The 15696-nt window shown below is 39.4% G+C and overlaps 2 protein-coding genes across 2 annotated transcripts; one reads left to right on the plus strand and one right to left on the minus strand.

Moving 5' to 3' along the window:
- The first annotated feature begins 8360 nt into the window (after positions 1-8360).
- On the plus strand, positions 8361-9676 carry LOC126759221 (uncharacterized). Its single transcript, XM_050473926.1, has 5 exons — positions 8361-8582; positions 8639-8929; positions 8985-9170; positions 9236-9400; positions 9468-9676. Exons 2-5 carry the CDS (start codon positions 8861-8863, stop codon positions 9615-9617), a joined length of 570 nt encoding a protein of 189 aa, XP_050329883.1. The 5' UTR covers positions 8361-8582; positions 8639-8860; the 3' UTR covers positions 9618-9676.
- LOC126759220 (ADP-ribosylation factor-like protein 13B) lies at positions 9629-11012 on the minus strand. Its single transcript, XM_050473925.1, has 4 exons — positions 10807-11012; positions 10154-10736; positions 9991-10092; positions 9629-9924 (listed from the first exon to the last, which is right to left on the minus strand). Exons 1-4 carry the CDS (start codon positions 10851-10853, stop codon positions 9766-9768), a joined length of 891 nt encoding a protein of 296 aa, XP_050329882.1. The 5' UTR covers positions 10854-11012; the 3' UTR covers positions 9629-9765.
- Between the last annotated feature and the right edge of the window lie 4684 nt (positions 11013-15696).

Here is a 15696-nt window from a genome sequence, read left to right on the forward strand (position 1 = left end):
TCTGTCTGGATAAATCTTTTAGTTCTTGACGACGACAATTATTATAAAAAATGTGATGCGTCTATTTCTTCGATAAAATTCGGAAAGTGTGTTAAAACTTTTCCAATATCTATGCTTACTTTATGTCGGTTTTTGATAGTTTCAACTATGCAGAGCTTTCTTATCCCTAAAACTCAGCTGCAGTGCAATAACATCAACCCGTTCGGTAAGCCACACCGAGTCACTTTCCCTGTAGTTTGGCTGCACGCTTTCCCCTAGCATGTGTGTTTGTATTTACAGCAAAACTTATGGCTTTTGTCGGGAATTTCCATTTATGGGACGTAAATGATGCCAGAGTTGCAAGGGCTTATGTTGTTGCTGTTCTTGTGTGCATGTTCAAACCTAAAGTATGTCATGTGTCATGCTTGACAGATAGTTAAGCGCTCACCACATGTTTATACGAACACATGCCACATAAACTCACGCGTTTGGACCCCTCGTCCCAACCTGTCGACCGTAGAATTAGCCCAGTTGATTGTGGCTGCTCGTCTTCGTATAAAGAATTACTTTGATAAATTGTGACTTGCTTCTCAATATTCTTCGGCAATCCTATCGAAGTGTGTGCTAGGAGCACCGGACACATATGTGGCGCTATGCCATGGCTTGTATGCATTACAGTTATGTTCGGCATTCGCGCTTAAGTTAGCACCGGCCGTCGAAAGTGATGGAGCTGCGCACAAAATGGCTAAGTCGGTTGCGTAAATTTGGAAACTTTTATTGCAGTAAATAGACATGAGTGATGAATATTCATAAAGTGCGGAAAGTTGTGGGAATTTTCCAATAAATTATTTCGTCTTCCCTTCGACCACCTCACCTTTAAGAAAGGTCATCTAAGAAGCCATCCCTGCAGTGCAACATTGGTGAATGTTCTACAACCTTCTCCTGATGTATTGGTGGCTAAACAGATGCTCTATTTCGAGAATGCGCATCGATATCTCTACAAGTATGAATATGAATTTCACGACTGCGGTCTTGGTTTTCCGTTTATTCATAGAGACAGACGAAACAGATGGAGTTGTGGTCCAGACATTTCGAATTTTTCTTTTTTAAGCAACACTTACATCTGAGCTCTCATTAAAGATAAGAAATAATTAGGTATTGTGTCAAAACGGAGGGTATCCCTTGTGAGCAATTAATCTTAGAATTTGCTGTTGGCACCACAGGCGTTTGCTGAAAAATAATATGCCCAATGAATGCTTCGTAACTTTTTTGCTAATTGTATATGTATATACATATGTGTATACATATATATTTTTTATTAGGAAGATATTGCGGCCGTGACGATTAATCTGCCTCCAAATGATTCGGTCGCGAATGGCATTGGTGACATAAAAGTGATATAAATTGCTGCCAAATTATTAAAAAATATTTACATACATATGTAGTTTTTGAATTTTCATAGCAAGTGGTCATGTGCGATTGGTTGAATCCAGATATTGTTGCTTCGCATTTTCATCGGTCTCAATGAATCGCCCTGATATTTATTAGAAATTTAGAGGAGTAAGTTTGGTATGTAAAAGGTCTGGTAAAAAAATCCATTATTTTTGCCTTAAATTGAAATATTCACCAATATAATTCCACCACAGACAGGAACATATCACTTGATGTCAGGTCCAAAGTATAAGGTGGATATCTGAAAACCTCCCAACCAAGCTCACGGAGCTTCTGACGAGTCAGTGTGTGGCTTGGTGTTGTCCTAATGAAACACAATTCCACTCCAATAGGCCAAGGCTATCCACTTGTGGGCGATTGCTTACTTCATCGGCTACTTGTTGACAGTACAGATCCAAGTTCCTCCCGTAGGGGAGGAGCTCATAGTTGATGATTCATTGGTAATTCCACCAAACATACAGAAAACCATTCTCGATAGTCACTTCTGACTTGGCCACCGTTTGCACAGGCTCACCGCAATTCGACTATGACCGTTTTCGCTTGACGTTGTCGTAATTCACCCATTTTTCGTCATCAGTAACCATCCGGTTCAGAAATGTATCGATTTTGTTGCGATTCGTAGATAGAAATTTGGTATTTTGCGTTAGCAATATCGAACCTTTTTTATATCCAGCCTTATTTAAATGATACCAAACGGTTCATCGTACCATGCTTAGCTCCCGTAAAATCGAAACTGTGCTGACATGACGAGTCGGGTCGGGTCGGGTCGGGTTTTACTATTTCCATTATTTTAACGATATTTTCGACAATTGGTCTTCTAGAGCATGATTATCGATGAGCATGGCATCGCTGAAATCAAAATTACGCATAATTGACTTCTACTGTTTCAGGACCATAAACACTTTCAAATTTTCAGCCGCTTGGCACGAGTAATTTTTGACGCGTGTTCAAACAATGTTCGGCAATCTCAACACTTGTACACTGCGAGATACAGATGAATTAATCTATTAGAAAAATATCGGGTTTCTTATTACTTGACGTAATATTTTTAATTTAGTCAAACATTCTTTTAAATACAACTCTTAGGAGAACAACACTTTAATGCCAAGCGCAGCGTCTTACAAGAGTACAAAAGTAATTTTTGTCACCGCACTAAACTCTATATGAAACAGCGTAACTTTTAACTTTTTAACTTGATTGTCTCATATTGACTCCACTAAAAGCATTTTTTGTTGCGATTCACAACTGCATTGCCATATACTAGTATGCACTAGTATCTCACATATACACAGCACTAACCCTTGCGCACGCTAGCTTTGAGAGTTCATCCCCACAGTCCAATCTATGTACTTCGATTCTCACTGGTTCCGGAAAGCTTACCGTATTGCTTCACAGGTATCCATATTTGTGCCTGCGACTGTCACTTAAAACATTTAATCTTACAAATAAACTGCTTCATTAATGCTTTGGTAAGTAAGTGTCTTCTGATGCAAAGTTGCTTATACCTGACTGAAGCTAAAGTTAAAACCAGACTTATTATAATATGTTATTTAAGTAGATGCAAAAGGATATTTTTTCCTGAATCGAATGTCTCTTTAAGTGGAAGAAAATTTGTGCAGAAATGCTTTCGTTTAAAAGAGAATTTAATTTCATTTGTTAGTCCTAGTTACAAGACTAGTGAGTTTGAGGCAGTCTACCTTGTGACACTGTTGGAGTGGTTGCTCACGTCCACTGTAATTTGGGTAACGTGTGAGGGTTTTTTGTTATGAAAATTGTTGACAAATTTTCAATTTTGCCTTCGAATCTCTCCAACAATAACACGGAAAGCTGGCCAAGCCAGCTAGAACGAGTTCAGCTGCTCCCATCGCCATCACTCACATCGCAAGCAGCGCTGCAGCGCCAGTGGCTGGCGAGCGACGCACTTTGAATTCAGAATTTGTGGATTTTCACGCGTTCGAGCGCGATCACTTAAGCTGGCAACACTCACTGTTGTTTTTGATTTTGTTGCTGAGCATTATTTTATTTATTTTATTTTTGTTCCTTTTTACGGCAGACAGCCTACTTTTTATGCTCGCGAGGACCGGGATATACACACGGACACACACACGTGCATGCACATGCGAAAATTGAGTTTGCCTACAGTTTGTTGAAAATGCCCACTTTCGCGATGGAACAAGCAGTTTGGGGCAAGTGGCACTTGTAGTGCCGGCAATAACAATAAATGAAAAATGGAATACTTTTAGTTATGTGAGTGCAGAAATGCTAAAGCGTTCAAAGTTTCTATCAAAACTTGTGTGACATAATCCAATTTGCCGCATGCCTCTGCGGGTGAGGGCCGGCATCGCCCCATTGCATTGCTGCTGCTCTGGCAATTTCGCCATCGAATTTGACAAGCAGTACGTATGTGTATTTATTGTTGTTACGTTCGCTTTGCGTGCATTTTATTTGCAAAGTTGTTAAAAATGCAAAATTTGTTAAATTTGACAAAAATTTGGGGTTCCAAAGCATGCGGCGAGGTCTCCTTTTTAATTCCAGTCACATTTTTATTTTATGTTACATACATAGCTATAGATTACCTAGAAATCATAACAATTCATTTTGCGCCCGATTTTGAGGTTTCGTATGTCATTGTCTGCTCCCTATCTCACTCAGTGTCTATAAAATTCTTTGAATGCATAGAATGATCACCAATAGAAATGTATAACGCACTTAAAGCACCACCTTCACCTGTTCGAAAGAAACCAAGATTTAGTTTTTTAGCTAAACGTAGATTGTTTTAAGGACGACTAAGTTGAGTTGTACCAAATACAATTGCTTGCTCAATAATTCAAGAGCTGTGTCAATCAGAACAAAAGCAAATAGTAAAGAACGAAACGGAAATCTTAATCTTTTGAACTTTCTTACGTGCATAGGAGATTCTCTTTGGGAATGCATTCTCAAATATTAAGCTAAAAGTTTTGCCTATTGCATTCAATTGGCAGAATATATTGGTAAATATGACGGTTAATATAATTTATTGGTATTAAGTGAGCATGACCTTTTGGCTGACTGCAATCACTTTACAATTTCATACTCTTAGGTGCAGGCAGGTGCACTGAATGTAGATATCTTAGTACTTTAATTGTCAGTATATATATGTATACAAATGAAATTGTTTATTTTTAAATGGATCAAAGCTGCGAATTGAAGCCTGCGTGTTAATGATTGCACAGAAGCACCGACGGACTCTCTCTTTGTCAATTCGCAGTGTAATTCTTTCATATAGAATTACGGACTATTGGAATAACAGTTAAAAGTTTGTTATGCTAACCAGACTATGGATTAAGAGTCTGAGAAGTATTCTAGTGTCAGTATGATTGTAGATTGATTGTAATGATTACAGAGACTCAATTTGAAATAATTTCTTTGGAACAGTGCAGGTTACAGTTAAGACTAAAACCCATGGAACCATTATACAAGGCCTGTCGCAAAAGAAACAGGACTTAAAAAAAAAAACAACAAAAAATTAATATTTTTCAAAAGTTATATTTTTTATTCAAAGTAGTTTCCTGTGCTTCGATACAGCGTTTAGCCCGGTCAATTAGCATTTCAAATGAGTGTTTAAGGTCATTTTTCGGAATGCTCTTGAGAATATCGGTCGTCGCCTTTTGGATAGCTGAAAAGTCCTGAAACCAGTGTCCTTTCATGGGCAAATTAAGTTTTCCAAATAGGTAAAAATCACAGGGTGCCAGATCAGGTGAGTAGGGTGAGTGATTAATGGTTAATATGGAGTTTTTTGTCAAAAAATCAGTGACAAGCGTCGACCGATGACACGGCGCATTATCGTGCAACAGGCGCCAGGACCTTGTCTCACGGTATTGAGGGTCGAGCACGACGAATGCGTGACAAAATACGCTTCATAACACCAAGGTAAAACACAACATTAATCGTTTAGCCAGGTGGGACGAACTCTCGGTGTACAATACCCTCGGAATCGTAAAAACAAATCAGCATTGTCCTTATTTTTGACTTCTGAAGACGACCGACCGATCGTCACAGAGGTCTCACGACCTTCTTGGAATCGCTTAAACCAATTTTTACGAAATGTCAACAAGAGATCAAACTTTTTATTTCATATACCCACCAATAAGTGGCTCCACCAGAAACAGTTATATTTAAAAAGTTCTGTTTCCTTTGCGACAGACCTTGTATAAGTACATATAATATTAGAAGGGTTTTAAGGTAACTTTTTTATAAAACAAAATCTACTATTAACGAAGAAAACTGTGCAGATTGCATTTGATTTAAAACAAAGCGATATCGAGCCGAAAATGGGTGAAATATGGTAGCGATAGCGAAATAAGCCAGTTGAAAAACTGGTAGATTCCCATGATTATTTCAATGACATTTAAATATTGGCCATTACACTGAGATCTTTATTCATGTACCGTAATTGTTGTAAAACGCCAATTTAAAATTATTTGACGAGAGAAGTAGACGATAACAGAGTGAACTATATGCCTTACTCTCTTATATTGCAAAGCAAATCGCTTGTCGAAGCATTTATTTTGCGCTAAAATCGTGATAAGTAATTGTCCTGCCCCCATTAAACTGTTTCACGTTGAGTTGAGTCGTTACGACGATGGAATCAATCGGCGAATCACCAGGAATCGATATTGGTTTAGTTAATCTGCGCTGTTTAACGTTGCTGCATGGTTGCGTACTGCGTCCCAGTCAAACCGGTTAACAAGCTAGTGTCACGATCCATAACCAGAAGGGCAACGAAAGTTCGTAGTTCATCGCTGTCTTGATTTACAGTTCTACAGCTGCTGAAGTGGATGCGCTTTTGTTTTCGTCGTTGCAAGCAACGTCAAATAAAATTGCATTTTTGCTTTTTCTGGTGAGTGCACTAACGTCGCCTCTACTTCTAAGATCCAAACAGTCCAGCTAGAGAGCAAACATATCTTAACACAATGCTATTTCCTTAGTTTCCGCGCATCATCAGCGCATCAAATTGGAAACCGCCGTCTCTTTTTTGCCGGGTAATTGTTGCCTCGTGGCTCTGGCATCAGCAAGTCGAATGCGGAATAGAACTGAAAATTAGACTTGCGACAAAAAAAAACGCAATCGAAATGGTAAATATACGTACATACAATCACAATAGTGTACTGTGAATGGCAGAAACCATGACAAAAACGGAAAAAGTGGGATGAGCTGTTAGAAGTTGTCGGTGCTGCAAATAAAGTGCCATTTATTTTCCGAATTATTCGAATTCACGGCTCGGTGATGATGCTGCGGCTTTGCCAAGGACTGAATTCAATTGACATAGCGAAAGTGCATTCAAGTAAGTTCTTTGCTATGCCGCCAAAGCCTGTCAATTGCAATGAAGCCTAGGCCTTCAACGCTAAATCGCAATTCAATCGATGTTCACCGATTATTGGTGCGCAGAAGAATTCTTCAAATGTACAAACATAAGAAATTAATTAAGATAAAGTGATAAAATTTGATTTTCATTACACAATGGTTTCTCTATTTTTATTTATGATTATTTGCTTCGGTTCGTCTTCAGTCCCCGGCATTAGCAAAATGTGGTTACAAATCAGTTGCTTGGACTTAGGCGCAGTAATTGCTCATTAATTGCAATTCTTGGGAGTCTCTTTGTTGTTTTAAAATAAGTACTTTAAACATAATGAATATTCAAGTGATTCCAAAGTAATGGTAATCTTCTGGTACGATTTATCACCGTGTGTGCAGATTTCTAATAAGTAAAATTTGGCTAATCGGGGTAACCTGCAAACAGAAAACACTGGATAGGGCATTGTTGATATTTTGACTTACTGTCCTGCTGCTGGAACCTTTTCTATGGAAAGGTTTCGCGTATACTAGCTTGTCGTAGACACTAAGCGTGTATGATTGCTCAAGCATCAATCATAGCTTAATGCCATCAATCAACAGTGAGCTCTGGCGCCGCGTATGTTGCATAACGTAAAACCACTACCAGCATGACGCGTGGTGGCACGTTTTACGTCTTCACCGCAATCATCGCCACATGTTATTCGTTTTTTCTTTGTTTTATAGGCGAAGGAGGGATGAAATGAGTTTGGGTGTAAAATGAAGATTTAATCATGTTTGGTGCCGCACCCTTTGCCTTCCGTTATAGTTGCGGTGTCAACGTCGTTCGGTACACTGTCTTCAGATTTCATCAGCGATCGCAATAATTTTTCCCGATATGTGGAATTGGCTGCAGGGGTAGTGTTGCTGTGTCGTGTGACAGACTATGACCGAGCATAGGGCTTGGAATTTATTGACGGATGGATAGATCGGTGACATACATATACGCGTATACGTAGATGTATATACATATGTACACTTATGTATGCACACACTTAATTCTAAAATGCCACATAAGGAATGTGCCTACAATTAACGGTATTCAATTCTAAGTTGTTTCAAGATGTCTTAATTCGCACTCAAGTTGGGTTACGCGTGGATGCACGAGCCGATGACCATCAAGCTCCCTCTATATTTTGCGCACTTTGATATAATATATTTACAGGTATTAATCAATCTATATACATACATCCGTATTATTAGATGAAGATAACAACCTGAGGATTTAAAGGTTGTGTTATTATCCTTGCTAATATTTCAAAGGCACAGCGCTTATAAAGCTCGCTTTTGAAAAGCTTTGGAGAGGCAAGTCATTTCCGCAGCTTTTTTTCGAAATGCTTTCATCGCGACTTTCCAAGAGATGGCGATGCCAAATAATGGGAACATTAAACTTGTAAAAAATGGTGCCGTATTATTGGCAGGGTGAAACTGAAAATAACTGCAGTTTTGGTTTTGGTTTGGGTTTGGTTTTAATATTTTTATGTATATTAAGGTGCGTGGATTTTCCGAAGAAAGTTTTACAAGGAAGACTTTTGCTGTTTTCAGGACCCAAGACAATGTGAAGCACTGAAGAAAGGGTATTGAAAAACCGAACAATCCCAATAATTGATGCTGTTTCCATAACAACTGTGTTGAACAAAAAGCCTTTTACCTTTCTAGCAGGGTTTGAACCTATAGGTATCGGATGGGTTCACATGAAAGAAGCGAAAAGTTAACCTGGTCGAATATTATTTAATAAGTGCATTTATGTTTAGAGTATCACGCTTGAACACTGCCTACCTGTGAGTTAATAAATATTTTTGCGTGATTTGCTATAATTTCAATAATGTTCGTGCAGTATCTTGTCATCTTGTTACATTGGCCATCGACAACAGAACATAACAGTAATTAATTAGCCAACTACGAGCTCACCATTCAGTGATGCTTGTAGATGCAAAGATAACTCAGGTATTCAGAAATTAAGCCGATGTTATATAAATGCTGATTACATGTACACACATATAATAAATTTCTATATAAGTTGGGGAAAAGTAGACACAAGTTCATAGTCTAGTTAAAAATGCTACCCAACTTACTGGAGCACATATTTTACTTCGCATCACTCTACGTACTTGTGGTCGTTGTTCAGGTTCATATATGACAAATCATCAGTTCGCAGGACTTTACTATGATCTTCTTTGCAGGCAGTTAAATATGACTTTGTCGTAGAAAACGAGGACGTGTTTACGCCATGCGAAGACTTTCCAGATAAATTCATAGATAAGTTCTTCGACATTTCTGGTTTATCCTTTGAGCGGGAAGCCGACCTTATAAAAGTCACCGGAGATGTCAAGCTGATCCATGAATTCGATAAAGCTATTCCTATTCAGGTAAGTTTCATGTTGCAGTATAAGTGTTTTGTATTTATAATGTGCTCTGCCATCGGATTGGGTAGCTTGATGCGCAGATATATAAGAGGTCGCGCGGAGAGTGGGTTGACACTATCTACAATATTCGCCGACCGGATTTTTGTCCGACGCTGTATAGTGAAAACGAGCTGTGGTTTATATTCACTAAAGTGGTGCCGGAGCAAGACCGCAAGTGTCCGCCGCAGCCTGGTGTAAGTTTGTGTGCAGTTCCTATGTGAGATATTGATTTTGACTCTTTATGAATTTAATTTTTCGCAGCTCACAATATCGTTCGACTCGCTGTTCGGTTTGTCGTATGATATATATGATCGCAGTGCTGAGGGCGAGTATAAGTTAAAAGTCATGATAGGCCAAGGAAAAGACATCATGTGCTTCGAAATTGAGTCGAGTGTCTACAAAAGTGATTGAATGTCTCTGTGTTTAGATGTTTGTATATAAAATTTATTGAATAAATTGATGCTAATAAAGGTCTTAAAAAATTTAATTCCTATTGGCAAAACACATCGGTGCTGATTCGTTCGCACTTTTCATCAAACTTCGGTCAGTACTTCATCTCTTAGATTGGCACATCACTTTTTTCGCCTTCCTCGAGCGATTTCGTTGCTAATTCTTCCATTTTTGACAATTGGCTGAACGAAGCCGCGTTTACTGTCGCTGGAGCTGTATGTGGTCGGATGCGTTTAGTTCGAAAAGGCGCGAAGGAACGGTACCATAACTGAGAACAGAAGACACTCATTTTAAGCAAATTCAAATTAAAATTGATCTTGTATGAATTGCTTACCTTCCTGCGCGCTGTGTTTTTCAGATGATACTGAAATTGGCGGTAACGACCTTGTTTGATTCGTCCCTCGGTTATCAAGCGATTGAGTTGCTCCTGCCAAATCTATTGAATTAACTTAATTACAGTTCCTTTTATTCAACATATTTTCCCCATTAATATTTACCTTCATATTCGCGTCCGCTCTAAGGCGTGCTTGCAGTGAGTCCATATTGTCTATAATGTGTTTAACCAGCCATGCCACTCCGCCCCACATACTGCTTAAATCCAGGTTTTTACCTATGTAGCACACGTGAACGCTGCTGAGGTAATATTTTGCAAGTGCCTCTAGTTGAAAGGTGTTCTCAATATCATAAATTTGTACTCCCTCATCGGCCAGGTCGGCTTTTGTGGCTAGTAGTAAAAAGGGTTTCCCTCGTACGTGGGGATGCATTAGAGTACGCTGGAAACAGTCAAAGGAATTTCGCAACTCATTGTATGTGGCCGACATATCGAAGCAATATATGATTCCCATAGTTGTTAAAAAATAGTGATGCCATATTTTTTGCATGTCCGTGCTTCCACCCACCTCGGTGATGGACACTTGCCGCTCCGGAAGCTCCATCCTAAAATATTGCACTCCATTTGTGGGCTCATAAATTTGGCGGTGTTGACGACTCAATAGGTGGCCGACTTCAGTCTTGCCGCTGGCCATGGGTCCAAGTAACAGAAGCTTTATATGCCTTTCGGGAAGCGTGCCGACGGTGTTTCTGAAAATTAATAAATTTCTTGCTACTGACCTGTTGAAATCGATTATAGCTTCACGGCAACTTGGGATACCTGTTTCTTTGGCAGCAATTGCAAAGCTTAAACAATGATGCGCCCATTAATGTGGGAAAGTCCCAGAATATGCCCTTTTCCTTTAAACTGCGTTTTACATTACGTTCTAGCTGCACAAATTTCTTAAATCCTTCTCGTTCGTTGATTCATTGTTTTTCTGGGAACGTTGTTTATTTGCTGTTAAATAGATAGCAAAAATGTTTGTTGCTATGCGACGAGCTATTGTGGCCAAACCAAACACAGTGTTGTATGCGTAAACTGAGGTATTGTTCTCAGCACTGGCAACGCTGGAAGCATTTTCCAGCTATATCACAATACATTTAAGCCTTTAATTATTTAACGTAAACATTCGGAATTTCTCACTTCTTTACAAAATGACTTATTTTGAACTTTAAGGTGGGAGTTTTTTGTGCTTTCGATCGGGTGTTCGCATATTTGAATAAACCATACTTCATTTGTTGTTGCGACCTTGTGGTCAAACACTTCGATTTGGGCATTCGATTGCTAATTTCTACATGTGTGTCTGTCCACTGTCTTGTGTATTGCCATAAAACAAGCCGCCTTCACTAAAATTTGAGTAAAGTGTAAACGCTTGTTATGCTCACCTGAAACCACTTGTTCAACCACAAGTTGTTGCGACAAGCAACAACGATGGTGCACCGATGGTAGCAGCAGTTGTGTTTCTATAAAGGTGTAAGCGTATGTCTGATATAGTCAGCTCTCCTTCCTCCTGTTTATAGTTTCAAGTTTTATTACTCTTGCAACATGTTGTTTTAGAGTATAATATTTTTGTTCCCCTAACGGTTGGACTCTAGCTCTAGGTGATAGCTAAACAAGATAGTTATAGGGTTATATATATATATATAAATGATCAGGAATAACAGACGAATCCCGGTGACTGCCTATCTGTCCGTCCGTCTGTCCATCTGTGCAAGCTGTAACTTGAGTAAAAATTAAGGTAGCTTGATGATACTTGGTACACACGTTCCTTGGCAAAAAAAAACGAGTCGCAGATGGGCTTAATCGGACCACTGCCACGCCCACAAATTGCCATTAACCGAATATATATAAAGTGCCATAATTAAGCACTAAATTAAATTATGGAACTGTAATTTGGCACAGGAGATCGCAGTAGCAAGGTGCACCTGTGGGCAAAAAATTTTGAAAAAGTGGGCGAAGCCCCGGCCTCTAATAAATTTAAAGTACATGTGTCCTAAACCACTAAAGCTACAACAACCAAATTCGCCTAGCTCAAATATTGTAAACACTCCTATCGACAGTGTGAAAATGGAATCGGACGATAATCGAGCTCATTTCCCATATAACTGTTTTGTTAAAAACTACTTCAAGCGCGATAAAGCAGTAACTAAATAAGGCTTTAATGGAGTCGGAGTCAAAATTGCACTATGGGCGTGGCACCGCCACTTTTTGGTGAAATTTGATATGTTTCATTCCTCTGACATTTTCATAGTACAGAGTGAAAATGGGCGAAACGTTGTAGTCCGTTACATGCCTATGCCATGCCTACATCCTATATATTTTAATACAATGTTAAATTCCATCTGATCTGAAATCAAGAAGCAAGTGATATAACGGGATAAAGCTTTGCACGAATAATGCCACTTTATGACCAAAGAGTGTAGAAATCAAGAATATGTCACTTTATGACCAAAAATTGTCTAAATCCAACAAAAACTGTGTAAGACTCTAGGTGCCGAATATTTGGACCCCAGTACCTACAGTTGACTTTTTACCGAAAATATTGGTGAATGTGTCAGATTTATTATTATTTGTTATGATAGTAGTTTGTTTGTGTGCTATAAATGGGTTGAGTCGCGCCAATACCTCCTTTAGTCCCCGCATACCTAATATAAAGATACCACATATATCGGTTAATATATAAAATGAGTTAATGAAATTGGGTGCGGTGAAGAACAGACAGCTCAACCCCTTATGTACAGGATGAATGCCGAAAAATAAAATATTTGATCGAAACGTTTTGACAGAAGTGCATTTTATCTCATTTGGTGAGAGAATCGTTTCAGCATTTTGACCAAGATTACTTCCTAACAAACATTTCCAACGTTCGATAAACCGAAAATCAGGGAATTTGAATCATGGGAGTTGGAAAGTCACTCATCACCTAACAGTAAATTCAAAAAGCTAATTTTTCACTTTGAATTTTCTTGATTCGATATTCACCAGTTACATCTCTTTGCAAAGCGATAGTAAAAATGTCATTTTAAGTTGAGTGCTATTTTGGCAGAAGTTCTCAAAATTAATGGAGGATAACCCGCCATAATCCAATGCCACTGGTATGTCGATCTTATTTCATCTTAGGGTGTCCGCAGAGTGGACGTTTAAAGGCAATAATAACGTATTTTCTCTTTAACGCAGTACGCGGATTACGCTTGGCTCGGCTTTAAACGTTCACTCTCGGACACCTTTAGTTCTTCTTTGATAATTTTCAAATTGATAATTGGTTAAATGTACTCGAACGTTCACACCGATTCGATTTCTTTTTATTAAACATGCGAAGACGTTTTTTAAAGAGGTTTCTTCGTCTTTTCCCTTTCAGATCGTGTTAATTACAGCTCAAATAGAAGTCACTAAGAAACATTCTACATATATTAGTAAGCAAATTTTCGGATCAATAACCCACCGACGTGCCAACACAGACGGACATTTGACATTGCCACTCATAAGTAGACGCACGCACAGCTGAACGGAATGAAGGGCCGTGTGGCACGTCGTAGAGCGATTAATTGCCTTGTGAATTTCTTACCACACACTTTTATGATTTGCAGATACTTTCGTATCATGTTATTTATTTATGTACGCAGATATTTTTGCTTTGATCCCTCACGTAACGGCAAGGCAAATGTTTATTTTGACGTACGGCTGCTACATGCGGAGCCGCACTATTTTTGTCCGCCGTGAGGTGAACTCACCGGAAAATCCTGTCAATTGAATGCATCTGTAATTTAGTGTTGTATGGCGCTGCCATTGCCACTTGCACTCGTACATGCGAAATGCCACATGCCACATGCCACATGTGCTCAAGTGCGCATTATTTGGCTATCATCCAGTTACATGCCACTCGTCGTTGTGGATATTAGGCAGGTCGAGAACACCAAAATGTGCTAAGGTCCCGTTATATCCCTTATCGAAAATTAGAATTTCTTTCGTTCAACGTCAGTATTATGAATTTTTAAGACTTCTTTACTTGCAACAGTATAAACTCGTGCAGACGCCGGTTTGAAGTCAACAAGTCAATGAGATTTAAATATTTGATTTTTAGAGTAGTGAGTATTGAGCAAGTGCCGATCGGCGCGAGCAAGCAAAATGAAGTACCCTGTATTTGCAGCTGCACTTAATTCATTCATCGAGCGAATCCGTGCCAAAAATAAAAAGCGTTGCAGCAAAGAGCAACACACAGTCAATGGTGCGGGCCTGTGGTGTTTGCAACATGAGCAACATGAGCAACACTATGAAAAGTGTTGCTTCATTCATTCATAGTCGGTCGATGGTGGTCGCGAATGCGAAGTGTGCGCGGGGTCTCGTTTCTAAATTTACACTGAGAGTATTCCGCCGCTGTGCTGTGTGACAGTCGCAAGCGAGCGTTGCGCCTAATACTATAGGCGATGCGAAAATCCCAAAAGCGAAAATCATTCGGGTTGCAGTTGTTTGCGGTATGTTGCCGCTGTACACTTTGCAGCATCACACACACACACGCATGCGACACATAGGCGCAGAACAGTTGCTGGTGCGTTTAATGTGTTCGGCGGGTGCCCGCTTGGCAATTATTGCTCCGCCAGCGGCTGCAAGAGTGAAAGTGGTTGACGTGCCGGCCGCACCGGAAGACCGCGAATTCCACGGCAGCTCAACTTAATGAGTATCCACAGTGGCAGCTGTCAGTGTAGAGCCGCACAAACGCAAATAAAACGAGTTATTGAAGCAACAACTCCAACAACTACAATTTATGCAACACACTTGCAGCGATCTGGGTGTGCGATACTTTTCAATCCAATCCACCGCCCGGACAACTCCGCGAGACACATACAGACCCGCCAAACATACATACATACATACATTACTACATACATATGACGCTCGCACGCTGTTGCTGACTCTTTTACGGTGTAAGATGTTGCTGCGCCATTAATATAGTCGCGTGCTCGTATTCCTGGGTATACATACATAGATAAGTGCGTAGAATGTAGTATGGAATATCAAACAAAGTATAGTGTTTACATGAAGTCGATCAACGATTTAAACCAATATAACGGTGGTCGACAAAGAATTCAAGGGACATTTGTATTTGATTTGCGAATTAGAGTTTTGTTTGTATGTCCATATTCCGCAAGCATTCAGGGTGACTTCTTCTTAGTTGTCATAACCAGACAAAATGATGGCGATTTTGGCTTTTATTTGTACATATTTGAAATGAAATGAATAATGTTAAATTATCACTCAGGGAGGACCGGACGGAAAGGTGTCCTAATATTCGATATAAAGGGGCCGATTTCGCCCACTCCTTAAAGTGCTCGAGATATTTTCTAGAAATACTAAGTAACTGTTCATCATATTTCTTATGAATTTATTGTAGAGTCAAATGACTCCACCCTTATAGGGGAAATAGAGTGCGTGTTTCGCTTTTTTTATAATTGAGCTAAAAATGTTCCGTATGAAAAGTAGTTTGACAAATAAGTTTGAGCACCTAATCCAATCTAATTTAATTTTTTTGGACTGATTCAAGTAAAAGGAATGTATCAACGTGCTGGCCTTGTCACTTTGCATCGGGCTCTACGCACTTCAGACTCTTTGTCGCTTTTGCATTTACCTAGACCACATCTAAGAAAGACGCGCAGTCCTATTCGGAATCAGCAG

The sequence above is a fragment of the Bactrocera neohumeralis genome, chromosome 5 (assembly GCF_024586455.1).
Source record: "Bactrocera neohumeralis isolate Rockhampton chromosome 5, APGP_CSIRO_Bneo_wtdbg2-racon-allhic-juicebox.fasta_v2, whole genome shotgun sequence".
Lineage (NCBI taxonomy): Eukaryota > Metazoa > Arthropoda > Insecta > Diptera > Tephritidae > Bactrocera > Bactrocera neohumeralis.